The sequence below is a fragment of the Pelophylax lessonae genome, assembly GCF_965119305.1.
Source record: "Pelophylax lessonae genome assembly, chromosome: 4".
Taxonomy (NCBI): domain Eukaryota; kingdom Metazoa; phylum Chordata; class Amphibia; order Anura; family Ranidae; genus Pelophylax; species Pelophylax lessonae.
In genome coordinates, this window is record NC_138771.1 from 395,819,781 (window position 1) to 395,846,401 (window position 26,621).

At 49.0% G+C, this 26,621-nt stretch overlaps 1 protein-coding gene across 1 annotated transcript in view; it reads left to right on the top strand.

The window, feature by feature from the left end:
- HSPA9 (heat shock protein family A (Hsp70) member 9) overlaps window positions 1-26,621 on the top strand; it is a gene marked incomplete at its 3' end in the record, with an annotated part of 663,406 nt that overhangs the window by 323,117 nt on the left and 313,668 nt on the right. Inside the window, exon 8 of the mRNA XM_082253601.1 lies at window positions 7,817-7,979. Within this exon, the coding sequence (XP_082109727.1) occupies window positions 7,817-7,979 (163 nt within the window). The remainder of the gene's footprint in view (window positions 1-7,816; window positions 7,980-26,621) is intronic.

Genomic DNA, 26,621 nt, shown 5'->3' on the forward strand with positions numbered 1-26,621 from the left:
CTGTTTTTGTGTTGTATTGAGTTAAATTCTCTAAGCACTGCTTTTGTGACATAACTGATTTGCTGTGGTGGAGAGAGAGAGAGGATATACCCTCGGGGACTGCCCCTGGGGTGTGGCCAGAGCATTTTTCATTTCCTGTCTAGTCCCCGAAGGTGCTGTATCACCGAGGACTACGTCTGTCAATGAGCTAAGAGAAAAGGATTTTACGGTAAGATTTTACAAAAATCCATTTTTTTTTTTTTTGGCTACCTTTTTCATGAAAGGTAATGGCAAATATTTGCTATACCATATCCGTCTCTATTATTTTGTAGAATTGTTATATGGTCCTAACTTCCATATATTGTATGATTACTGGCGATTACTAACGAAGTGCCAGGCAGTATGTTGGTTTCTGCCTAATGCTAGCAAGAGGCTTATTGGCTAATAAAGTTCTTTATCACCTCTGTTACCTTTGTATATAATTATATTACATTTTGATAGCTACGTTTGTGCTTTGTGCCATGAGCATACCGCTAACTTTATATTGTGTCATTGGGAATGCATGTAAGTTTTTTTTTTTTTTTTTTTTTTTTTTTTTTTTTTTTGTATAGGCCAATGTTTTTTGCTCACAGGATAATGAGGTCCTGAGGAAGCAGTTTTTTGTGAAACGTGTTGACCTCCAGCAATACAAAAGACATACTGTTGCAGTTTGACTATATAGTCTAACTGTATATATAGTGTATTTAACCATATGGCCTATATATAGCTAAGCATTTCCTATATGGTTTTATGGATTTTTATCTCTAAACTTTTGTATTAAACAGGGCTTGACAAATTTGCTTGAAGTCTAGGAGCCAGCTAAAAAATTTAGGGGCTAGTTTTTTTTCATGCATGCCAAATGCCCGACTTCTGTTGGATCGGCTGCCATACACACGGGCCGAACGGTGGCCAGTTTTTAATGAACTGGCTAATATTGCCCAGCATTCGGCCCGTGTGTACTTGGCTTGATGGTGTGATGGGCAGTGGCTCACTAGGAAAGCACAGTGCAGCAAGTTTGAGGCGATGGGGAGATCCAGTGATTCATGCCACCTTAGGCCCCTTTCACACGGGCACCTCAATTAAGCGAATTTCGCTTGCTCAGTGGGGATTTCTCTGCTAATCCTCGCTGAGGGAGCAGGTGGATGACCGGTCCTGTTTTCTCCGCTATGCAAAGCAAACATGGACACAGTCCCTCTCTCTATGGGGCAGTCAGATGCAAATTGCTTGCCTGTCCATTTCAATCCAATGCCATCTGATTCATTCCGTCAAAAGTATGGAAATTAGCACCACCATCCGTCTGATTTTGGCCGAAAGGATCGGATGACGGCGGTTGTTAGTGGACATTCGCCACTCCATAGAGGAGACTGAAGGCTCCCGTCGGGTCCACCTAAAAAAATGACAGATGGATCTGATCAGATAGCCCATGTGAAAGGGGCCTTTGGCTGTGTGGCATGACAGGGAGAGAATAAAAAATAAGTTAATTTTAATTTTAAAAAAAAAACAGTTTTCATCTCGGCACTGCCAGTGACTGCTTGTTGCAGCCCCGGCCATCACAAGAGGGCACCAGTTCCCCAGTGGAAGCATCTCCCTACAGCAGGCCACAAAGCCGCGGCATCTTAGTCCACTGGCAACGGCCGTAGTGTAGACCAGGCGCCAGGCCACTTGTTCTAGTCGCCAATGCAACCTGCCGCCTGGGGTTTGTCGAGCCCTGGTATTTAACATATTTTTTATTCCATTGTGTTTTACTGCCATCATCTGGTACCAGTAAAATCCGCTCGGTTTGATACTCTTTTGTCTTTGTTTAAAAATGGATGAGGTACCCATATGTAGCCCCCTCTAACCTTACAAATGCATTCTCTACACCTGAGCCTGGTCTTAATCCAGGTCGGTGCACAACAGCTGTCAGTCAAACGCAGTTGGAGGGGGGCAGGGTTGAACCTCACTGGGTGTCAATAGATGCGCACAGCTCAGCATCGAGCCTGCATCTGTGCCACCATAAGTGGAGGAAAGCATATCAGGGCTGCTATGTGCACACAACTGGGAAGTATACCAATGTTTTTTTGTTAACCACTTAAGGACCACCCCACATACGTATTCTGCGGCAGGGTGGCCCTTAAGCGCAAAATCACGTACATATACGTGATTTTGTTTTGGGGCTCTATGGAGCGTGTGTGTGCGCCACCAGAGCCATGCTTCCACTGTGATTAGAGACAGCAGAAGCCAGTCCGTGGACCCGGTGGCCTCTGGCCCCCTGCAATTGTGAAAGAATGACAGAACACCCGTAAACAAGGCAGACGCCTGTTCCGTCAGACAGGAAGGGAGAGATTGTGTGTTTCCCCCCACAGTTATAAAGCAGTCCCTAGGAACACACTAAACCCATTTGATCTCCCCTGATGTTAACCCCTTCCCTACCAGTGTCATTTATACAGTAGCGGTGCATATTAACACTGATCACTGCATTGGTGTCACTGGTCCCCAAAAAGGGTCACTTAGTATCAGATCTGTCCGCTGCAATGTCGCAGTCCCGCTAAAAATCGCTGGTCGCTGCCATTACTAATAATAAAAATAATAGTCCATAAATCTATCCCATAGTTAAAACTTTTGCGCAAACCAATTAATATACGCTTTTTGGGATTTTTTTTTTTTTTTTAACAAAAATATGTCGCAGAATACAAATTGGCCCAAACTGATTGACCTGTTACATTTTTTTATAGATGTTTTATAGTATAAAGTAAAAAAAAAATTTCTCCTTTCATCCTTCCAGGACGGCCTACATTTGAGAGATTGTGGCTCCGCCTCACAGGAAACACAACTAATTTGCAGCTGTTTAAAAGGGTCCCACCCATCCTTCGCTTCAGTTCACTTGTGTTTCCAACCTCACATCGGAACGTTTGTTTTTTTACTAACCTGAGGCAAATAGCTGGCCAAGAGGGTACCCCTGGAAGGCAGCTTCGGTCGGCCTAATAGGTGGTTCCTCCCTAGCTGTATCCTTGGAAAAGGAACTTTCAGGTCGCCAAACATACCAGGTAGTGCGGTTTGCCTTATGGTGAAGGTCCCTCATACCTGAAGTCCTGCTCGTCTCTGCAGGAAGTCTCCTCCATTCGCATCGTTGGGCGGTAAGGATTTTCGAATTTCCCGCCAGCGGTGAGCCCCAAGAGACAGGAGAGACAGGAAGTTCCGGCGGAAGGGGCGGAGCGACTGATTCCCGGAAGAGACCCAGCGTGGAGGAGACGCCGGGTCGGTGTGAGCTCGGTACAACCATGGCTGACTCTCCGACTCCGAGAGGGCGGAAGCCCCAGAAAGAGACACAAGCGCCCGCAATCCTTACAGGGGAGAAAGCGGCAGCGCAGGTGGCGACAGGAACGGGTAAGTGATACCGATGGCGGCCGACTGCTGTCTATTGAGTGACAGGTATGCCGTGCCATGTTTTTCCTGCATGTTTGCCGTAGTGGTGGACAAGAGGGTTATGTCGCTTCATGGTGTCCTTTCTCTTGTCTTCATGTGTTTACACAGGTACGCCACCGGCACAAGAAGCCCCTGCCAGACCCCTATCCTCAGCTAAAAAATGTGGGGAATGCGGGGTTAGATTGTCTAAGTCTTACACAAAGCCCTTATGCCAGACTTGCATTAATAAGTTAGCAGGGCAGGACCTAATGAAAGATTTTCTTAAATCTATGAAGGAGGAAATGGCAGCTGCTGTTCAGTCATTTAAGGCTACAGCAGCTATCCCTCTAGTCCCAGCAGAGGAAGGAGCAAAAGATAATGTGTCCTCCCAAGACTGTGGGTGGTCAAAAGGACCCCCATCCCTCTGGGCAGATTCTCTATCCATTCCCTCAACTCAAGTTAGGGAACAAGAGGATCCAGAAGAAGGTTCTAGTTATTTAAGAGACCCTTCAAGTTCAGATAAGGACTCAGAAAGTAACAGTGAAGGGGAAAAAGATAAAAAATCTTTTTTCCTTGGAATATATGCAGGGTCTTCTTAAAGTGATACATGACACTGAAGGAATCCCTACCCATGCAAAGGAGTCTTCCTGCAAAGACAAAGTGTACAAAGGCTTGGGAAAAGCCCAGTACAGAACCATTCGCATTCACCAGTCATTAAAAGACATAATACACCAAGAATGGAAATTGCCTACACATGCCTTATCCAGACCAAAAAACTGGAAAAGAAGGTTTCCCTTTGAGCCTCAAGAATTGGAAGTATTCACAAAAAATTCCTAAACTTGATGCTCCCCTGGCACAATTATCAAAAGGAACAGATTTATCCTTTGAAAATGCCGGGCATATTACAGATCCTATGGATCGCAGGATTGAATCCGTTTTAAGTAAAGCCTGGGATTCTAATGCATATAATACAACTATAGCCTTAGCTGATACCTGTATGGCCAGGAATACAGACTTTTGGCTCAAGGAACTTTCAAAATCTGTCCGCAATATGGCAGGATCACAAGACCTGATAAATTCCCTGGCCATGATTAGTAAAGCTGCATCCTACCTAGCAGACGCAGCTGTGGAATCATTAGTAGCATCTGCTAAAACAGCAGCATTAATAAATTCTGCCAGAAGGGCGCTCTGGGTCAAAGCTTGGGAAGGTGATGTAAACTCCAAAGTAAGACTCTGTGCTCTACCCTTTGAAGGTTCATTACTGTTCGGTTCAGGACTAGATGATACCTTGTCCAGATCTGCAGAAAAAGGGAAAAAGTTTCCCACTAAGAAAAAGGACAAATCGGGAAGATATTCCTTTCGGAACTTCCAAGGCAAGAATCAAAAAAGGCCGTTTAGGGCCAAGAAAGGTGGCCCTGGGAAAGGAAAACAAGGGGACAAATTGTTGTTCCTTAAACCTGGACCTAAGTTCAAAGAATCTAACTGACGCCAGCGTCAGAGTAGGGGGCAGACTGACCCATGTTGCTTCCCAATGGGAAAACATATCTGCCAGTCCCTACATTCTTCATTGGGAAGGGTACCAATTGGAGTTTGTCTCACAACTGGTATCAAAGATATTAGTGACCTATCCCTCAAGAAAAGAACAAAAGTTCTCCAGGGGGAACATTTATTCGGTCAGATAAAATCTGTACCAAAATGTCTTTATGACAATGTTGGATTTAAGAGATGCTTACCTACATGTTCCAATTTATTGAAAACATCAAGCATTTCTCAGATTCATCATAGTAACAGAAGAGGGTACTGCACGTTGGCAGTTCAGAGCTTCTCCTGTTTGCTTGGCAGCAAGTCCAGGGATCTTTACAAAAATCTTGGCCAAGGTAGTAGGCCTCCTGTACCTACTAGGCCTAAAGTTGATCCCGTGTCTGGAAGATATGTTGATTTGTATAAGATCAACAGATCTACTGGGCCAAGGGTGTCTACGGTACAAAATAGATACCGGACTCAAACTTTTTCCCAAGGGAAAAGGTGAAAGAAGTGGTCTCAGCAGTAAAAAGCATCTGCTCTCGTCCCCAAGGCGCCAGGAGACAGATCATGTAGATTCTAGGGCCAAATCCAGCCATAGATTGGGCTCAACTACATTCAAGAGACCTCCAAGGCTTTCACCTAGCCTCTTGGAACAAGAGACAGCCGCAACCACGCCTCATCCTAGTCAAACCTGGGTGACCAAAAGGAACGTAATTTGCAACCCTGGGGTCTCTATCAGTGACAGTACCTTGGAAACTACCAGAAATTCCAGACCTGTCACTACAAGGACCTCTGATTCACCCCAGACCGCAGTTTTTTCAATTAACAGTCTGGATCGTGAACGCCAAATACTAAAAGAAAAAGGATGCTCAGACAGAGTCATTGAGACCCTCCTTTCAAGTAGAAAGCCAGTAACTAGAAAAATGTATTCCAAAATCTGGAAGACATTTTGTACTTGGCAGAGTCAGAAGGATTCCTCTGCCTCAACCCCAAGGATCCTGGATTTTTTTACAGGATGGGGTAGATAAGGGGGTGGCAGTGAACACCCTTAAAGTACAGATAGCGGCACTTTGTTTTTTTAGACAAAAGGTTAGCCCAAGAACCTTTAGTTAAAAGATTTCTGTTGGCTCGGAGAAAGGTATCTCCAATTAACAGAGCTATTGTTCCAGCCTGGAACTTAACGCTAGTACTAGAGGCACTATCTAGTGAAGCATTTGAACCCTTAAACAAAATTAGTTTAAACATTTTGTCTATTAAGTTAACTTTTTTGTTAGCAATCACCACAGCCAGGGAGAGTGGGAGATTTGCAAAGCTTATCCATAAAAGAACCCTTTATGAGAATTCTCCAAGACAGGGTGATTCTTAAACCAGATCCACTGTACCTGCCCAAGGTGGTGTCATCTTTTCATAGGAATCAAGAGATGGTTCTCCCATTCTTCTGTGAGAAACCTAAGTGTGCAAAAGAAGAGAAATTCCATTGCTTAGATGTAAGAAGATGTCTTCTAGCATATCTAGAAAGAACCAAGGGCTTTAGAAGATCTTGTCAATTGTTGGTTCTACATTCTGGACCAAGGAAGGGTTTACAAGCATCAAAACCCTCAATCTCTAGGTGGATTAAACAAGCCATTAGTTTGTCATATACAGTAAGGTGTCAGGTACCCCCACACCTACAACTCTAAAGGCACATTCCACAAGGGGCATGGCAACTTCCTGGGTCGAAAAAGCCGGAGCATCCTGGGAGCAGATCCGCCATGCTGCCACCTGGTCCAGTCAAGATACCTTCCTAAAGCACTATCGTGTGGAAGGACTGTCGCAACAAGACCTTGCCTTTGGCAGAAAGGTTTTACAGGCAGTGGTCCCGCCCTAAGGTAGGCCAGTATGGATTCCTTTATCATCCTCTCAAATGTAGGCCGTCATGGAAGTATGAAAGGAGAAAACTTACCGTTGGTGTACCAGTAACGGTCTTTCTCTTCAATCCTTCCAGGACGGCCAGCCTACTTCACGCCCAATGTGGTGGTGAGTTCTAAAGAATATGTATATATAAATGTATATGTATATATGTGTAGCTGTTTGAATAACTATATTCCTTAAGGTTCGGTTGGAAACTACTTTTCTATTACTGAAGCTAAGGATGGGTGGGACCCTTTTAAACAGCTGCAAATTAGTTGTGTTTCCTGTGAGGCGGAGCCACAATCTCTCAAATGTAGGCCGTCCTGGAAGGATTGAAGAGAAAGGCCTGTTACCGGTACACTAACGGTAAGTTATTTTATTTTTTCAAAATTCAGTCTTTTTTTTGTTTATTGCGAAAACCTGTAGAGGTGATCAAATACCATCAAAAGAAAGCTCTATTTGTGGAGAAAAAGGACATTGATTTTTTTTTGGGGTACAGCGTCGCAAGACAATGGTCATTTATAGCATCTCAGTGCCGTATCGCAAAAAAAAAAAAAAAAAAAAAAATGGTCATTAAAGGGGTAAACCTTCCGGGGCTGTAGTGGTTTTAAAAAATAAAATAAAAAATTACCATCACTTTAATGAATGATTGAGAAAATCCTATTGTCCGCTCCCTTTCTCATACAAACTGATACTGGGGTTGTTATGGATGTGATAATCAAGGATGCCACTGATGGGAAAATTACACACCTTTCCCTGACTGAAATCTTTAGGGCATACAGATGTATCCCCCCCCCCCCTCCTTTCATCTGTTTTAGGCGCTCCATGTGTGATCAGGAGATGCATGCTAAGTCCCATTTCAGACCAGAAATGCTAAATCAACTGCTAGTCCTTCCACAGTACTAACTTTATTTTAGTTTTTGAAGAAATTAAAGGTTAATGTTGAATGTGCATGTGGTACTATACGATGTTTACTATCTATATTTTTCTTTTAATACAGTATTGCTGTCTATGATCTTGGAGGTGGTACTTTTGATATTTCAATCTTAGAAATACAGAAAGGTGTATTTGAAGTGAAATCAACTAATGGTGACACCTTTCTTGGTGGAGAGGATTTTGACCAAGCATTGTTACAGCATATTGTAAAGCAGTTCAAAAGAGAAGTAAGTATGATCAGTCATCTACAGTAAAGCTACTGCTAGTTTATTAAGAACGTGTAGACCATGTGAAAATCCAATAAGTAAACTGGAGAAAATTTAACACATTCGCTGCCACCAATGTAAGGTTTAGAGGGGGGCAGATTTGCTTCCAGCAGGCATGCTTGGTAACGACTGCTACATTTTCCTTAGGGGTCTTGGTACATATAACCTACCTTTTCATACCCATGATATTTCTCTAAAGAGGACTTGTCCTAAATGTGTGTGTGTGTATGTATGTATATATATATATATGTGTGTGTGTGTGTGTATGTGTGTATGTGTATGTGTGTGTATATATATATATATATATATATATATATATATATATATATATATATATATATATATATACAGGTGCATCTCAGAAAATTAAGAATATCAAAAAATTCATTTATTTCAGTAATGCAATTCAAAAAGTGAACCTCATTTATCTTTCGTTCACTGACGGACACAGCTCCATGTCTTCTAGACCCTTGGGCTTTTGCTGCTCTCTTCAGGAGTAGGAATAGGTGGAAACCATTTTGGTTACACCCCTAAGGCAGTCCCAGGGGGTATACCATCAGTTCCTGCTTTAGGACTTTTCTGCCTACTCAGGAGTAAGGACCTGGCTCTCTGCTGGGATCTGCGGTCCTGTCATTTATTTCCTTTTTAAATGGGATGTTTTTTTTTTCTTTTTCTTTTTGTTCCTGTGTGAACTACAATCGACAGCTGGACTGGGCGACACACTGGATATCCTAGATCCTTATGGTCCTCCCAGTCTGGCCTGCGAGCGATACCCAACGATTAGCTACGTGCTAGGTTGCCTACGACATAGCCCCACTGGATGGGGGCTGGCCGGCGAGTGAAACACCTTGTGAGGTCGCATAGCACTGGTCACGACAGCAGTCACAATCAGTCGCAGTGTACCTTGGGCCACAGCACACCCATTTGAAGATGGTGCGGCTGACTGCTGGAAGTGGTGCCCGCCAATGCCATGGTGTTGTGAGTAGTGTCTCCCTTCCTTTATTTTGGGAATTGCTGGGGTGGTCGCGGGCCCTCCCTGGGCATAGTAGGCTCCTGTCTGTGTCCTTCCTCCCCTCATGTTTTCCCCCCTCTCCCTAGCGGGGTTCCCCTGTGTCAGTCGCCCTCACTTGCCCCCCCTTAGTCCCCTTTTGGGGGGCACGAGTGCTTTTTCGGTGGGGGGCTTCACTGGTGCTAGGCTAGAGAATGGTGGGTGTGTCGCTGATGGCCCCCCTTTGGGTGTGCCTGTACCTTTTTGGTGCTGCAGGGGGGAGGGGTCCCTGGGGGGTTTCCTCCTGGTGGATTTTAATTTCCCTGGTTTTCCGGGTCCCGTGTGGCCCTGCTATTTTGCTGTGGATGGTGTTCACTGGCTTTGGCTGCCATGTTTGTGTAGTCCAGCGGACATGTTTTCCATTGTAAATAGCGGCGACCATTTTTTTGTAGTCCAAGTGCTGTAATGTGCTGCAGGGGCCTCTAGTGTCAGTGTTGGAGCTTCCTCTTTCTCTTTGATTGCAGTGTAGCAGGCTGTTTGACACTCTCCAGCTCTGGGGTGGTGAGTTCTAGTTGGTATACGATCCTTCCTCTGCTATATACAGCGCTGCGGGATTCTAGTGGTGCTCCAGCGTTGTGCAAGGGGGTTCTTTTTGAAAAAAGAACTTTCTTTTTGTGTACGGCGTGGCTCTGATTAACCATGGAGCCTCTGGAGCCTGTATCGCCACCTAACCTACTCCTTGAAGCTGCAGGATCCTCTTGGTCTTTCTGCCCTAGTGGCTGTGACAGCGGCCCTACAGTCACTTGTATCTAAGGGCGGCCTAGGAAGAAGCACCCCCTGCATTCACCTGTAGCCTCTGCCTCCTCCCAAGTCTGAGGTGGATTTGGCTGCCGCAGCCGAGAGTCAGCCCACTAGGCCTGCATCCATGCACCGAGTGCTCGAACAGTGAGGACGAATCCTCCTCCCCAGCAGCTGCACATGAAAAGGCGATGGTGGAGGCCTTGTGTCAGTGCAGGAAACCTTAAAGTTGGAGCACTCAGCTAATGCGGAGTCGGCGACGCCGGTTCAGTTTGGCACCTGCAAATTCTCCAAGGTGACAAAGGTTTTCCCCTTTGCTGCATATTTTTACGTGATTGTCACTAGTCAATGGGTTTCCGGAAACGCATAGTTAGAATACTTAAGCGTTTTACTAGGAGATATCCCTTTGAGGAATCTCTCCTGAAGAAACTAACGGTTCCACCATCGGTGGACTCTCAGGTTTTCAGGCTAAATAAGGCCACACTTTTGCCGGTGGCAGATTCTACATCTTTTAAGGATCCTGTGGACAAGAGAGCTGAGGCTCTGGTCCGTTACATTTTCACCGTGGCATGCTCAATGTTGAGGCTGGTATTTGCTGTCACCTTGGTATCCCAGATCTTAACCGAATGGGCTAAATTTTTACGCCAGGATCTGGAAGGGGGTCAACACCCTCCGTAGCTGGCAGATGAGTTGATCCAGGGGCTACAGTACATTTGTGATGAATCTTTGGATGCAGCCCCCTTGGCCGGCAGGGTATCTGCGATGACGGTGATTCTTTGCCGCATAATTTGACTTGAAGTACTGGTCATCCGACCAGGCTTCTAAAAAGGTGCTGATGTACCTTTTTGTAGGTGACTGTTTTGTTCAGTGCCTCTATGGAAGAGATCATTAGGGGCCTTACGGGAGGTAAGAGTACATTACTTACAAAGGTTGCTAGGGGTAAGGAACGTCAGCGTAAACGTGGTCCTTTTTTTCTCGGCTCACAAGAGGCACTTTCGTCCGTCTGGATCGCAGTAAAAGGGTTTGAGATCTACCCATAACTTTGCGGGAGGCTCCAAGAAACCCTGGAATAGTAAGTCGAAAGCGGGCACTACCGGTTCCACAGACAAGCCTTCCCCAGCCTGAAGGGTTGCCCTCACCCACATGTCGGGTGGGGGGACGTCATCCCCTTTTTCTGGAACTGTGGACCTTGTTCGTTCAGAAAAAATGGGTCCACGAGTTGGTTCGGTTACAAGCTCATGTTTTGGCCCTTTTCCGAACTTTTTTAAGGTATTTATTCAGATCTGTTCCTTCCCAGGAAGGAAGGCAAGGTTCGTCCGATCTTGGACCTCAAGGCTCTGAACCGTTTATGCAGGTTCAGAAATTTCAGATGGAGTCATCCGCACGGTAGTAGCTTTCCTTCATCATGGGAATCTTCTGGCTTCTATCGATCTCAAGGACGCTTACCTTCCTATGCTAATATGTCAGACATCAGCATTTTCTTCTTTTGTCGTGGCGAGGAGCACTGTAAATTTGTGGCGTTACTCTTTGGTCTCACCCCAGCTCCTCGGGTGTTCACAAAGGTTTTGGCCCCAGTGCTGGCCTTGCTACAGCAGAAGGGAATCGCGGTACTGGATTACCTGGACGATCCGATTCTGCGTTTAGAGTCTTCTTCGGCTCTAGAAGCTGACTTGGACATTACTGTGCAAACTCTCCAGGAGTTCGAATGGACACTGAATTTTCATAAATTGGCTTTGACTCCGTCCACCAAGCTGGACTACTTGGGTCTAAAGCTGGAATCCGCATCGACCCCGGTGTTTCTTCCACAGGCGAAACTACTGGAGCTGCAAGAAGGGATTTGGCTCCTGTTGTCCAACCATCGGTCGTCGCTCAGGACTTGCATGTAAGTGCTGAGTCTGATGGTTTCCACCTTCGAGGCGGTTGTTTGCTCAGTTGCATACCAGATCTCTGCAAAGAGAGATTCTGGCCAAATGGAACAAGTATCTGCTGTCGTTGGACGTGCTGGTCCTGTTGAGTCGGGGTACCTGGGGGTCTCTAATATGGAAAATCCTTTCTTCCCCTGTATCCGACAGTGATTACCACGGTTGGCAGTCGGTCCGGGTTGGGAGGTGTCTTGGGAGTGTACTCGGCTCAAGGTGTTTACATTCGAGAGGTGTCCAGTCTGAAGATCAACATCCTAGAGATTCCGGTGATCAGGCGTTTTCTGTCTCAGTGGATGGATCGTCTGCAGGGACTCCCTGTGAGGATACAATCGGACAATGCTATGGCTGTGGCATATGTCAATCGGGGGCACAAAGAGTGCCCTTGCAGCCCGGGAAGTAGCTGGCATTTTGAGGTGGGCAGAACTATACAGTAAAACCTTGGATTGCGAGCATAATTCGTTCCGGAAACATGCTTGTAATCCAAAGCACTCTTATATCAAAGCGAGTTTCCCCATAAGAAATAATGGAAACTCAGATGATTCGTTCCACAACCATTTATTCATAAATCCTTCAGTTTATAGTCCATATAAAAAGATTATAGCATTGCGATAGATTGTGTAACCATAAAACGTCCATCCACAAATAGCCGCTTCCATAAGGGGATTAGAAGTAAAATCCAGCAGGAGCTACAGAGTATCAAAGAGAAGAGAGGCGCCTCTAAGTGTAGCAATATGGTTCCATTTAATGAAGGTACAACATTTAGCAACTCACATGGTTGATGAATAAAACAGGCACATCTAAGTATTCAGGCATCCGGGGTAAAGCTGTCCACAAAGACTATCTTCTGCACCGCCGGCTGCCAGTCTGTCATCCTGACCGGGAAGACCACCCTGCAATAAAGTGATCTGAAAGCGAGGGGCAGCATGGAAGGGATGACGTAGATGTCGGTGCGGAGGATGGTCTATGTGGACAGCTTTACCCCTGATGCTTGCATCCTTAGATGTGCCTGTTCCAATCAACCATGTGAGTTGCTAAATATTGAACCTTCATTAAATTTAACCAAAGTGCTACACTTAGAGGCGCCTCTCTTCTCTTTTATACTTAGCTGTGACTTGAGGCTACTTGTATATCAAGACATCGCTTGTATATCAAGTCAAAATTTATTTGAAAATTTTGCTTGTCTTGCAAAGCGCTGTTAAACCAAGTTACTCTCAAACCAAGGTTTTACTGTATTTCTCTTACGTCCTCTGACAGACGCAGCCACTTCATAGTTTCCTCACAAATGGGTGATGCGCCCTCTACAGGAGTAGGACTAGGCAGTGAAACCCATAGGAAAACTTATCACTAGACACACCCTTAGGGGCTGTCCCTTCAGACATTACCCCAGACACACCGTGCTTACTAATCAGTTTCTTGCTGCCTAGTTTAGGAGTAGGACCTAGGTTTTCCCTGCTGGGACTCCGGTTTATTTTTTCTTTACTTACTATCGCTAACTAGTGTCAGGGGGTTCCTCCTGGTGATCTACAAGCAGCAGCTGGGGTCTCGCACTGGATATTCTAGATCCTTATGCTCTCTCAGCCTGGCCAACGAGCGTAAGCAGGTTGTGGTTCGCCCAGGCCTCGCCACGATAGAGCACCGATGGATGGGGACGAGCCCGCGAAAAAAGAACTTTCGCCGGGACGTATCAACCTGGAACTCCCTGAGTTGCAGCGTACCCCTCTTGGCTGGCAGCACCCCCGCTCAGGGTGGGAGGCGAGCTGCCTCGGTGCGGTCCATGGTATGATGAGTGGTACTATAACTCCTGTGTCCCTGGGACAGTCGTCTGTGGGGCAGATGTGGGCCTACTCCTGGGGATGACAGAGCTGAGGGGGGGGGGGGGCGAGTTCCCTGTGGTGGATTCCCATGGTGTCCTTGTTCCCTGGGCTATTGATCGCTGGTGCCGTTTTCGGCTGCCATTTAGGGTTTGGGCAGCCAGGCTGCATCAGTGTAAGGGCAGCAGCCATTTTCTTGCCTTGCTGTGTGTTTTGGCGCCGTTATCGGGCGCCACCTTGACTGTGGGAAGGCCGCGCTGTATGGGCGGCGGCCAGCATCCCTGTGACCTACTATGTTTTCTTATGGCACCATGTTCTTGTGGCTCAGGGGATTCGGGCCTCTAGTGACGTTTGGTCACTTCCTCCAGAAGTTACACTTGCGGCAGAAAGCGTGGAGAGCGGTAGTTGATCTGGTTTCTGACACAGTAACGGGGTCTTTAGTCCTTTTGGGCATTCTTCAGACACACTTTGCCTCTATCAGTATATCTGCTAGCTAAACTAGACTCCAACGGTATTGCGGTGCGGACGCAATCGTGGATTTAAAGGGCCAGCGTACCTTTTTTTGTATATTTTCCTGCTGATCTTGTTTGTGCAGCCGGGTCATCCGGATCGCCTTCTCTGGTGTCTGCAGCCATAGAAACTCTGGCGTCCAAAGTGGAGCTTGTCATGTCACAAGTTGCTATTAAAAAACGGCCGATGCCCTCTGTTTTCTGATTGAGAGCTTGATGTGGTTGCCACAGACACTGCCCTCCCCAAGGGATCCCTATCCTTAGTCAGACGGCGAGGAGGGGGAGTTGTCCTTCAGGGAGACTTTGCATATTGATGATGAGCCCACACAGTCAGGAAAGCAGGTTTTCTTCAGCTCCCGCAAAGCCCAGAAGTCGGGTCAGGTTTTCCCCCGAGGAGTTTCACGATATCGTGAATGAACAATGGCTGCGCTTTAAGCATGTGCTGGCGGTGCCCAAACGTTTTCAGTGCCGTTACCCCTTTGCAGACTCAGTTTCCATTCGGTGCACAGTGTCACCTAAGGTGGAACACACTGTTTTCCGGTTAAATAAGTCCATGGTTGTACCCGTGGAGGATTCCACAGTGTTTTAAGGACCCGGTGGACAGGCGCATGGAATCACTTTTCCGCAACCTACACTTGGTGGCAGGCTCGCTCCTCAAGCCTGTGTTCGCCTCCGTACTGGTTTCTCAGAAGGTTGCGGAATAGATTAAGGTGCTTTAAAGCAACTTGCTGACTGTGTCAGTTCCCTCAACTCTCATTGAGCTCACGGACCAGATGACCCAGGCAACGGTCTATCTGTGTGATGCGGCCCTGGATGAGGCTCCCCTGGTCGCTAGGTGTGGCTGAAGAGCTGGTCGGTGGATCAGGCTTCTAAGAAGGCCGTGTGTGATCTTCCCTTTTTGGGGAATGCCTTTTTGGTGACTCCTTGGATGACTAATCAAGGGTCTAAGAGTACTCTTCTCCCCCTATCCGCAAAAGGCAAGGCACCCCAAAGTAAGCAGGGGACCTTGAAGGCTCACCGGGGGCTTTCGTGCCTCGGGGGCGCAGGAAAAAGAAACCGTTCAGAGCCTCCGGAGAGGACAAGAAGGCTTGGTCGGATGAGCCCGGACCTAGCCAGTTCGGTTCATGGGACGAATCCTCCTCTGCATGATGGGACACCCTCACCCAATTTGGGGGTAGGGGGACGTCTGCGTTGGCTTCCGGGACCTTGGACGTCTCTGGTTTAGGACTCCTGGGTTCACAAACTAATTCGTCCAGGGTTCAAGATCGTATTTCGGTCCCGCCCGGCAGACAGGTTTTTTCCACCAGGTCTTCGTTTTTTTCCAGATAGTTTGTGGGATCCCAGGGAGGCAGTGTGGGCTCCGCTTGCGCAGAGGGTGGTGGTGCCAGTTCATCGGCAGGAATGGTTTCTGGGTTTATTCACCCCTGTTCCCGGTGCCCAGGAACCCTGAGTCTCTCCGAGGTTGTGTCCGGGGTGTTAACCTTGTTCCCGCACAATGGGAGTGCAGTCCACAAGTATCTAGACGATTTCCTGTTGAGCGGGTTCTCCCAAGATCCTGTTGGGCGCCTGGCTCCGCCGAGGTGGTCCCCTTTACCTCAAGGGGTTCTGCATTTGGGTTTGTCCGTTCTTTAACGGCCCCCCTTTGAAAAAAATCAGAGACACCTCTCTGCCTTAGCCACCAGAAAGGCAAATTTCTGGAACCGCAATCACCTCTGCTCGCAGGATGTCTGAATTGGTGACTCTGTCTTGCCGTTCGCCTTCCCTGGTCGTTCATGAGGTTACGGTTGTTCTGTGACCCAACCAATCTTTTCTCCATGAGGTGGTGTCTGCCCTCCACCTCCTTGAAGATTTGTTTTGCCTTCGCTTGTGTGAAGCCCATGCATCCCAAGGACTTTGCTTTGCATTCGCTTGATGTGGTACGGGCGGTCAGGGTTTACCTGTCAGCCACGGAATCTTTTTGGATGTCTGATTCCCTGTTTGTCCTTCTTTAGGGTCCTCGTAAGGGTTCGGCTGCGTGCAAATGGATCAGGCAGACTATTCAGGCCTATTCCCTAGAGCAGTGATGGCGAACCTTGGCACCCCAGATGTTTTGGAACTACAGTTCCCATGATGCTCAACTACACAGCAGAGTGCATGAGCATCATGGGAAATGTAGTTCCAAAACATCTGGGGTGCCAAGGTTCGCCATCACTGCCCTAGAGGGTCAGGTTCCTCCTTTCCCTGTGAGGGCACATTCTACTGGAGCGCTGAGTGCCGCTTGGATTTTTTCACCATCAGGCCTCAGTTGCTCAGGTGTGTAAAGCAGCGACTCGGTCGTCTGTACACGCTTTTACATAATTCTACTAGATTGATTTGCTGGCATCCTCGGATGCTTACTTTGGCCGCAAGGTTTTGCAGGCTGCTGTGTGCTGAAGAGACATGGTTTTCTCTTCTGGGGGTGAATTTTTGTTTTGTGGTTCGCTCCTGTTGGTTGAGCTTCTGTTGCCATGTTGGCTGTTTTTTCTGGCCATGATGGATCATTACTGTATTGTTGGTTGCGTTCTTCCCACCCCTAATGCCTACGCTTCTTTGGAATGTCCCATTTGTGGGGAAACTATGAAGTAGCCGCGTCTGTCAGAGGACGTAACAGAAAATAGAATTTTTGTAAGAACTTACCGTAAAATTATTTTCGGAGTCCTCTGACAGACTCAGCCCCCGCCCCTCTATTGCTTGGGGTTGTCTTTTCCTTCACTGCTTGCTACGAAACTCATTAGTAAGCACAGTGTGTCTGGGGGTAATGTCTGAAGGGACAGCCCTTAAGGATGTGTCTAGTGATTTATTTTTTCTATGGGTTTCACTGCCTATAGAGGGAGCATTACCCATTTTTGAGGAAACTATGAAGTGGCTGCGTCTGTCAGAGGACTCGGAGAAAAGAATTTTATGGTAAGTTCTTCAAAAATTCTATTTCTTTTACGTCCTCCAACAGTCGTCGCCCATTCACACAGTCTTTACTAATGGGGTATTGCTTCCTCTCCGCAGGAGTTTCAAGGCATTAGACTTGTAAAAGAACAATTTATCTACATAGTGGCACCCATGGGGTCTGTCCTTCTAGTCCAATACCCCCCTGCAATAGCCATCCCAATTCAGTTTGTCTTCTGCCTAGCTTAGAAGTGGATAGGCTTCCCTGTGCTGAGGCTACAGTCTCAGCCTTCTTTTCTCTTATGATTTATTTACTGAAAATGTCTTTTTTTTCTTTACATTGCTAGCTGTTTATTTTATCAGCGCTAGTTAGTTAAATCTTCGGATGAAGACGGCGTTTGCGGAGCTGGGAATCGGACTGACCGTTCTTGTTATCTAGGACAGAGGGTCAGATGGAATCCCAGCCTGCCATCGAGCGTTTAGCAGGCTATGTGTTCGCTCTGGCCTCGCAATAGACCCATCCCTGTCCTCAGGGATGCAGCCATGTGAGGTGGCTACCTCACTGGACACAGCATAGGTTCGTCCGTGCACTTCTAGTGTCCTGCATTTCTGGCTGGCGGCACTCCCCTGCCATCTGAAGGTGGGCGGTTTCCCGTTTGATATGAGGCACCCCACGCCATCGGGTACAGGTAAGTACACTCTGTGTGGGGCCTCTGTCTGGGGTCGGCAGACCTGTGTGTCTGTGGTGTCCCTTATGTCAGTGCGTTTTTAGTCTCCCTGGTCTCGGTCCCTGTGGGGGTTTTATTCTCTCACAGCAGCGCTGTGTTGGGTTTTGGGGGTCCCTCTCCTAATGTCACTTTAGGGTGCTGGGAGGTGCAGACACATGCAGCGACCGCTGTGGGATTAAAATCCGCCTGTCCGCCATTTTAAGTGTAGGCAGCAGGTCTGGCTTCACTATGGGGCGCTTATACAGCATGCTATGTAGTGAGTTTTGGCGCCTTGCGGCACCATCTTGCGTGTGGTAAACGATCGTTCCGAGCACATGTCGGCAGCCATCTTGCCGAAGCCTCCCATTAGTTTCAATAGGCATCCATTTTCCCTTGGTCTGCAGCCTCAGTTCAGCCTCCGGCGGTGACATCGCTTCCTTCTTTCTCACAAAGCCGACCGAAGGAGCTGGTAACACACTGGTGGGGTCCTGTCCTGCTGTTCCTTTCCTTTCCTACTTGTGCAATCTTCCTGGTCAGTTTTGTCCCTGCGGGGGGTCTGTGTATCGCAGTCCTTATAGCAGTGTGCTGCGGGGGTCCGCGGCGCTCTTAATGGGCCAGTACAAAAAAAAAAACTTTTTTTTCTCTTACGTCCTCCGACAGTCGCCGCCTCCTCTAAGTCATCACTATTGGGTATTGACTTCCTATCCGTAGGAATAGCTAGGCATATAGACTTAGTCAAAAGACAAAAGGCATTAGCATATACACACCCATGGGGGCTGTCCCATCCGGTCAATACCCCCCCTGCATCACCACTCCCAACTCAGTTTTAATTTGCCTAGCTTCAGGAATAGTCAGGCTTCCCTTGTGCTGGGGCTTCAGTCTCGGCCTTCCTAATCTTTTATTTGATTTTCTTTGAAAAATGTAATTTTTTTTCTCTCACTTTACTAGCTGTTTATTTTGTCAGCTTCTAGTGTTAGTCTTCTCCATGTGAAGCTGGATCATGCGGTGCTGGGATTCGGACTGACCGCCCTGGTTTTTCCAGGGCACTGAGGGTCAGATGGACCCCCAGCCCGCCATCGAGCGTTCAGGTATGGTTCGCCCTGGCATTACGAACGACCCATCCCTGTTCGCTGCAGGGATGCAGCCGTGAGGTGGCTACCTCACAGGACTCTACTGCGATGCTGCAGCGTCATGTCCCTGGCTCACGGCACTCCCTGTCAGATGAGGACAGAGGTTTATCCGTGCATAGAGGCTTCCCCATGCCATCTGGTACAGGTAAGTACTTTTCTGTGTGGGGCCTCTGTCTGGGGTAGCAGTCTGTGTTGCTGTGTGTCCCCATGTCTGTGCCTGTGTGACTCCCTTCGCTTGTGCAGATTTGTATGTTTGCCGGGGGTCCCTGTCCCTGTGTCACCTTAGGTACATGTTCGGGGGTGCAGACGTCTGTGATTGTGCGGCGACCGCTGCGGGGAAGATTCGCGCGGTCCGCCATATTTGCTGTGAGCACACGTGTATAGCTCCTCTGGGGCTATTATACAGGTCATTTTGGCGCCATCCGTTGCCATTTTGTGGGCGGTGGAACGATCGGTCCGGCCGCATGTCGGCGGCCATTTTGGCGTAGCCTCCAATGCATTCCTATGGGGCGGCCATTTTCCCGAGGTCTGACTTATAGTCCAGCCCTCTCCAGCAGCACTTCCCTTCTCCATCAGCAGCAAGGACACTGGCAGCAACGCTCTGCGGGTTATCACTCTCATACTTCCCTCTGTATATGGCTTCTGGCTCAGTTTCTTTTCTCCTTTGGGGGTCTTTCATAGCTGTGACAGTAGCGGTGGGCTGCGCACACGCAGCGCTCTTAAAGGGGACCGTACACCGGTTTATGCACTGTAGTTTGTTCTGATAACTTGAGCCATGGATTCTCAGGAAAGCAAGTTTCCTCCAGCTTTAGTGGGGGGCCCCAGTTCTCCTGTGGCTCCGCTGCGACCTGATCTGGCTGCTGTAGTAGCAACCTTGGTGGCAAATATGGAAATGCTGATGGCTGAACGGGCTGCGAAAAAGAGGCCCAGGTTGTCTCTCTCTTCTGATTCAGATGGGGATTTGGCTGCTGCTGCGAGCGTGCCCTTTTCAGGTTCCCGCTCATCCCTGGACCCCCCGGGGTCTGAGGGGGAGGCTGAACTGGAGGGTGTTGATACATCCTCCCCAGGGTCACCTGAAGAACGGGCGACCATGGATGAGTTGGTTTCTGTAAAAGAAGCCTTGCATTTGGAGGAGGAGCCCTGTCCTCCGGGCGTTGTGTCCTCATTTGGGACGCACAGGACCCGCGAGTCTGCACAGGTTTTTCCCTGCCCAGCGGAATTTCATTACTGTTAATGAAGTGTGGCGCAAGTTAAAACGTCCATTCCTGGTACCTAGTCGGTTCAAATTGCTTTATCCTTTTGCGCCGGCTACAGAATCACGATGGTGTGTGCCTCCACAGGTGGATCACACTGTGGCCATTTTGAACAAGGGTACCTTGGTTCCTACTGAGGACACCCCGGTTTTCCGGGATCCCACGGACCGGAGGTTGGAGTCCCTGGCCCGTCATTCCTATACGGTGGCGGGTTCGTTGCTCAAACCCATTTTCGCGTCCGTTCTGGTGGCTCAGGCGGTGGCTGATTGGACTAAGATGCTTAGGAGCAATCTTGTGTCCCGCCTGCCCGGCTGGAAATGGTGGATCAAATCCACCAAGGAGTCATGTATTTGTGTGGTGCAGCCTTGAATGAGGCCCCCTTGGTGGCTCGCCTCTCTAGTGTCGCGGTGCTTAACCGGCGACTGATATGGCTGAAAAGCTGGTCGGCCGACCAGTCCTCACGGAAAACTGTTGCTGATTTTCCCTATGCTGGCTCTTGCCTTTTTGGCGAGGCATTGGATACCCTGGTGAAGGGCGTCACGGGGGGCAAGAGCACTATGCTGCCCCAGAACCCAAAGAACAAGTCTTTCCGAGGCAAGCAGGGTTCTGCACCTAGATCCACTCGGGTCCTTTTGTGCCTTTCGGAACCAATCCAAGGGCAAGCCCTTCAAGGCCCAGGGCAACCAGAAGAAGCCCTGGGCGGGTAAGCAGAAGGCCGGCAATGCCGGCTCGGTGGGACACTCCGCCTCTGCCTGAAGGGGCGCCCTCACCAGTTTCCGGGGTGGGGGGATGTCTGCGCGGTTTCCTCCAACCTTGGCTGCTCCGGATATCGGACAGGTGGGTTCAGGAAATCGTTCAAACGGGTTACAAGATCGAATTCCTTTCCCAGCCGGCGGACAGATTTTTTCCCTCCAATCTCCATCTGCTTCCGGGGCGTCTGCAGGACTTGCATCATGCAGTGCAGGACCTGCTTGCTCAGGGAGTGATTGTCCCGGTACCTCATCAGGACAGGTTTTCGGGGGTTTTATTCAAATCTGTTCACTGTGCCCAGGAAGGAGGGCAAAGTGCGTCCTATTCTGGACCTGAAAGCGCTGAACCGCTTCGTGCGTGTTCGGTAATTTCGAATGGAGTCCCTCCGTTCGGTGGTGGCCTCCTTGAGCCCAGGAGAATTCCTGGCTTCAATAGATCTGAAGGATTTGTACCTGCACATCCCTATCTTCGAGGGTCATCAGCGGTACCTTCGGTTTGCTATCGCAGAGGACCACTCCCAGTTTGTGGCGTTACCTTTCGGTCTCTCTTCGGCACCCAGGGTGTTTACCAAGGTGTTTGCACCGGTCCTGGGCCTACTGCGGGCCCAGGGCATTGCGGTCCTGGGTTACCTGGATGATCTGCTCCTGAGATCACGTGCCAGTCAGGACCTTGTGTGCGACCTGTCCATCACGGTACAGACGCTCCAGGAGTTCTGCTGGACCATCAACGTTCAAAAATCAGCGTTGTCTCCGTCGCTTCGCCTTCCCTATCTGGGAATGGTTCTGGACTCTTCTCAGGCAAAGGTGTTCTTGCCGGAGGACAAGCTCCGGTCTTTGCGGGACGAACTCAGGTCCCTCAGGGACAATCCGTCCTCATCACTCAGGACCTGCATGCGGGGCCTGGGGTTGATGGTGTTGGCCTTCGAGGCGATCCCCTTTGCTCAGTTCCACACGTGGGCTCTTCAGACGGAGATCCTGGCCAGGTGGGACAGACTTCCTCAGTCCTTGGATCTGGATGTCTCCCTGAGTCGCCAGACCAGATTGGCTCTTCTATCGTGGCGGAAGGCAAGTCCTTCCGTCTGTTGGTGTGGACAGTGGTTACCACGGATGCCAGCCTGTCGGGCTGGGGTGGAGTCCTGGGCAACCTGTCTGCCCAGGGCACTTGGGCGGAAGAGGAGTCCTCCCTCCTGATAAATGTACTGGAGCTACGAGCGATAAAACTCTGTCTCCTCCAGTGGTCGGAACGTCTCCAGGGCTTGCCTGTTCGCGTACAGACGGACAATGCTACCGCGGTGGCTTACATCAACCACCAGGGGGGCACCAAGAGTGCTCGTGCGGCCCGGGAGGTGTCCGACATTCTGTCTTGGGCCGAGGCTCATGTCCCGGCTATCTCGGCAGTTCACATTCTGGGTGTGGAAAATTGGCAGGCCGACTATCTAAACCGCCAGACCCTGGACCAGAGGGAATGGTCCCTACACCCAGATGCTGTGTGCGAGGTGGGGATCCCCAGATGTGGATCTGTTCGCGTCCCGACTAAATCGAAAGGTGGAAAGTTTTGTGGCAAGAACGCGCGATCCGTTGGCGGATGCGTTGGTGGCCCCTTGGCAAAAGTATCGTCTGATGTACGCCTTTCCTCTGATTCAGTTACTATCCCGGTTCCTTCGCAGATTGGCCTCGGAACCGCACATGGTGATTCTGGTGGCACTGGACTGGCCACGCCGGTCCTGGTACGCCGACGTTGTTCACCTGGCAGTGGCACCTTCGTGGCGCCTGCCTCTGCGGGAAGATCTCCTGTCTCAAGGTCTGATCTTCCATCCTGCTTTAGTCACTGGCTTTAACGGCCTGGCTGAGACCCAGGTCTTGAAGGACAAGCGTCTATCCCCTGAGGTTATCCCTACCCTGATCAAGGCTAGGAAATCCTCCCATCGTAAGATCTATTACCGTACCTGGAAAGCCTATTTCACCTGGTGTGAGTCCAGGGGGTTCTCCCCTCGTTCTTACTCGGTGTCGAGAATCTTGGCTTTCCTCCAGTCTGGGGTGGATCAGCGCCCGGCGCTGGCCACGATAAAGGGCCAGGTGTCCGCACTGGCTGTCCTTTTCCAACGCCCTGTGGCGTCTCATTCCTTGGTGCGCACCTTCATTCAAGATGTGCGACATTTGGCTCCCCCCAGGAAGGAGCCTTTACCTCCGTGGGACTTGAACTTGGTTCTGTCCGCGTTGCAGCGTGCTCCCTTTGAAAATATCAGGGAGATAACATTGCCTCTGCTGTCGAAAAAAGGTTGCTTTTCTGGTGGCGATCACTTCGGCTCGCAGAGTGTCTGAGCTGGCGGCGTTGTCTTGCCGCTCCCCTTATTTGATAATTCACAAGGATAAGGTGGTTTTGCGACCACCCCCATCCTTTCTTCCCAAGGTGATCTCTGAATTTCACCTTAATGAGGACATTGTCCTGCCTTCGCTTTGTACGAAGCCTAAGCATCCAAAGGAGATTGCTTTGCATTCCTTGGATGTTGTCAGGGCGATCAGGGTTTACCTGTCGTCTACGGAATCCTTTCGGAAGACGGATTCTCTTTGTCCTTCCTGAGGGACCTCGGAAGGGCATGGCTGCATCTGCAGTGACTATTGCCAAATAGATCAGACAGACCATTGAGCAGGCTTACGCCTTGAAGGAACAAGTTCCGCCTTTCCCTGTTAAGGCGCACTCTACCAGGTCTTTGAGTACTTCCTGGGCCTGTTGGCATCGGGCCTCGTTGGCCCAGGTGTGCAAGGCGGCGACTTGATCGTCGGTGCACTCTTTTTCCAAGTTCTACAAAGTAGACGTTCTGGCATCAGCTGATGCTTCTTTTGGCCGCAAAGTTCTGTGCCATGATGGACCCTTGAATTTTTCTCTGGGTCCCTGGCTGTTGGCATTTGCTTTCCTGGGCTGTTGCTCCTGTGGAGCATTGTTTTTTCTGTTGCCCAGTTGGTTCTTACGGTGCATGTAAGATTCCTTTCTCTGATGTGGGTACAGCGTTGCCTTTTCTACGGTTGCGTCTCCCACCCCTCATGTCTATACTGCTTTGGGACATCCCAATAGTGATGACTTGGAGGAGGCGGCGACTATTGGAGGACGTAAGAGAAAATGGAATTTCTCTGTCGCTCATTGACAGACGTAGTCCTCGTTGATTAATAACAACTCTGGTTATACTGCCCTCTACAGGAGTAGGACTAGACAGGAAAGAAAACGTTCTGGCCACACCCTAGGGGCAGTCCCAGAGGGTATATCCTCTCACTTCCTGCTACAGCAAATCATCGCAGGACATCAGCGTTTTCTTCGCTTTCCCAAAGATCATCCCTGGTTCCCAACAGGAGACTGAACTATCTGGGCCTAATGTTGGATACATCCTGGGCAAGAGAGTTTCTCCTTGCGGAGAAACTCCAGAAGGTTCAGTCAACAATTCGGATGTTGCTGTCCGTCAATTGGCTGGGACTGATTGCCTTCTTAGAGGCATTACCGTATACCCAGTCTCATACCCGAATTCTCCTGAAGGAGATTCTTTTCTAATGGAATCAGAATTCCGATTCCCTGGACAATCGGATCCGGTTGAGCGAGCGGACCAGGGAGTCTCCGATGCTCAACCAGGGGAAGTCATTCCTTCCGATAGTATCCAGGTTACCAATAAGGGTATCGGAACTGAGAGCGATCAGATTTTGTCTGATTTACTGGACCGAGCAGCCCGATTCGGATCCAATCTCACAATGCCACGGTCGTGACTTATGTCAAGAAAGGGGCACTTAGTGTCCTGGTGGCCATCGAAACGACTAGCATCTTTCGTTGGACGGAACGGTTTGTTCCGGATCTCCCCGCAGTGTTCACTCCGGGGGTGGGAAATCGGCAGGCAGATTATTTCAGCCGTCAGATTCTGGATCAAGGGGTATGGCCTCTTCATCCAGAGGTTTTTCACTAGCTGTCCCTTCATTGGGGCACCCCGGATGTGGATCTGTTGGCACCTTGGCTCAACAGGAAGGTGCGGAGGTTTGTAGCTCGCACCCGCGATCCTCTAGCGGACGCAGCAGAAATGCTGATCGCCCCGTGGGGGCAGTATCGGCTACGGCATGCCTTCCATCCTCTCAAGTTACTGCGGGAACTTCTTCGCAGGATATAGATGGAGGGAATTCCAGTTATTTTGGAAATTCCGGACTGATATCGTCGAGCCTGGTACGCCGACTTGGTGAGGCTAGTCGCGGACGCTCCTTGGAGACTTCCTCTCAGGGAGGATTTGTGGTCTCAGGGACCGATCTTCCATCTTGCTTTACAATCGCTGGCTTAATGGCCTGGCCATTGAGACCCAGGTACTGAAGGACAAGGGAGTGTCAGCTTCAGTTATTCCTACCTCTAGTTAAAGCAAGGAAAGCGACTTCCAGCACATGGAAGTCTTATATTGCGTGGTGTGAATCTCTTGGATTTCCCCCACATACCTATTCGGTGACCTGAATCTTGGTCTGTCTGCAACAAGGGGTTGAGCAGAAACTATCCTTGAGCACGATCAAGGGTCAGGTTTTCGGCGTTAGCAATCTTCTTTCAGAAACCTTTGGCTAATCATTCCTTGGTGCAGAATTTAATCCAGGGGGTGCGACATCTGGCTCCGCCAGTGCGTGCACCCTTACCGCCTGGGATCTTAATTTAGTGTGGTCGGTTCTTCAGAAACTTCTCTTTGAAGATATTAGGGAGATTCCCTTGCTTACATTATCCCAGAAGGTGGCCTTCTTTGTGGCCATTACTTCTGCACGCAGGGTGTCAGAACTGGCCGCATTATCTTGTCGTTCCCCATATCTGGTGGTTCATAGGGATAAGGTGGTTCTTCTTCCGAATCCATCCTTCCTTCCTAAAGTGGTTTTCAGAGTTTTCATCTGAATAAAAATATTGTTACCTTCCCGGTGTTCTAAGACTAGCCATCCTTGGGAGTTTGCATTACACTCCTTGGATGGGGTTCAGACAATCAGGGTACACTTGACTACTACGAACTTGTTTCGTAAGACGGACTCACTTTTTGTGATCACGGATAGCCCTAGAAGGGGGTTGCCTGTGTCTGCCGCGACCATATCTAGATGGACCAGTTAGACGGTGGTACAGGCTTATTCTATTAAGGGTCGGAATCCTCCGTTCCCTGTTAAGGCGCACTCTACTCGGGCGCCTAGTGTTTCCTGGGTCTTCCGCCATCAGGCGTCAGCGATCCAGGTTTTCAAGGCGATGACTTGATCGTCGGTTCATATCTTTACATCATTTTATAAAGTTGACGTGATGGCATCGTCAGATGCCTCTTTTGGCCGCAAGGTTCTGCAGGCCGCAATCTGAGGAGACTGTTGGTCTACCTCAAGGGTTTGTTGGGTTTTTCACTTAGGTCTCATCTTTTTGCTCGATGAGTCCTTGATGCTTCTGGTTGGCTCCGGTTGGGCCTTCTGGATTTTGATTTCTGTTATCCCACACCTCATTTGTGGTACTGCTTTGGGACGTCCCGAGTTGTTATTAATCAACGAGGACTACGTCTGTCAATGAGCGACAGAGAAAAATGGATTTTTGTAAAATCTTACCGTAAAATCCTTTTCTCTTAAGCTCATTGACAGACGTAGTACCCGCCCCTCTGTTTTTTGAGTTGGGTTGGGTTAAATTCTCTAAACACTGCTTTGTGACATAACTGATTTGCTGTAGCAGGAAGTGAGAGGATATACCCTCTGGGACTGCCCCTAGGGTGTGGCCAGAACGTTTTCTTTCCTGTCTAGTCCTACTCCTGTAGAGGGCAGTATAACCCGAGTTGTTGTTAATCAACGAGGACTACGTCTGTCAATGAGCTTAAGAGAAAA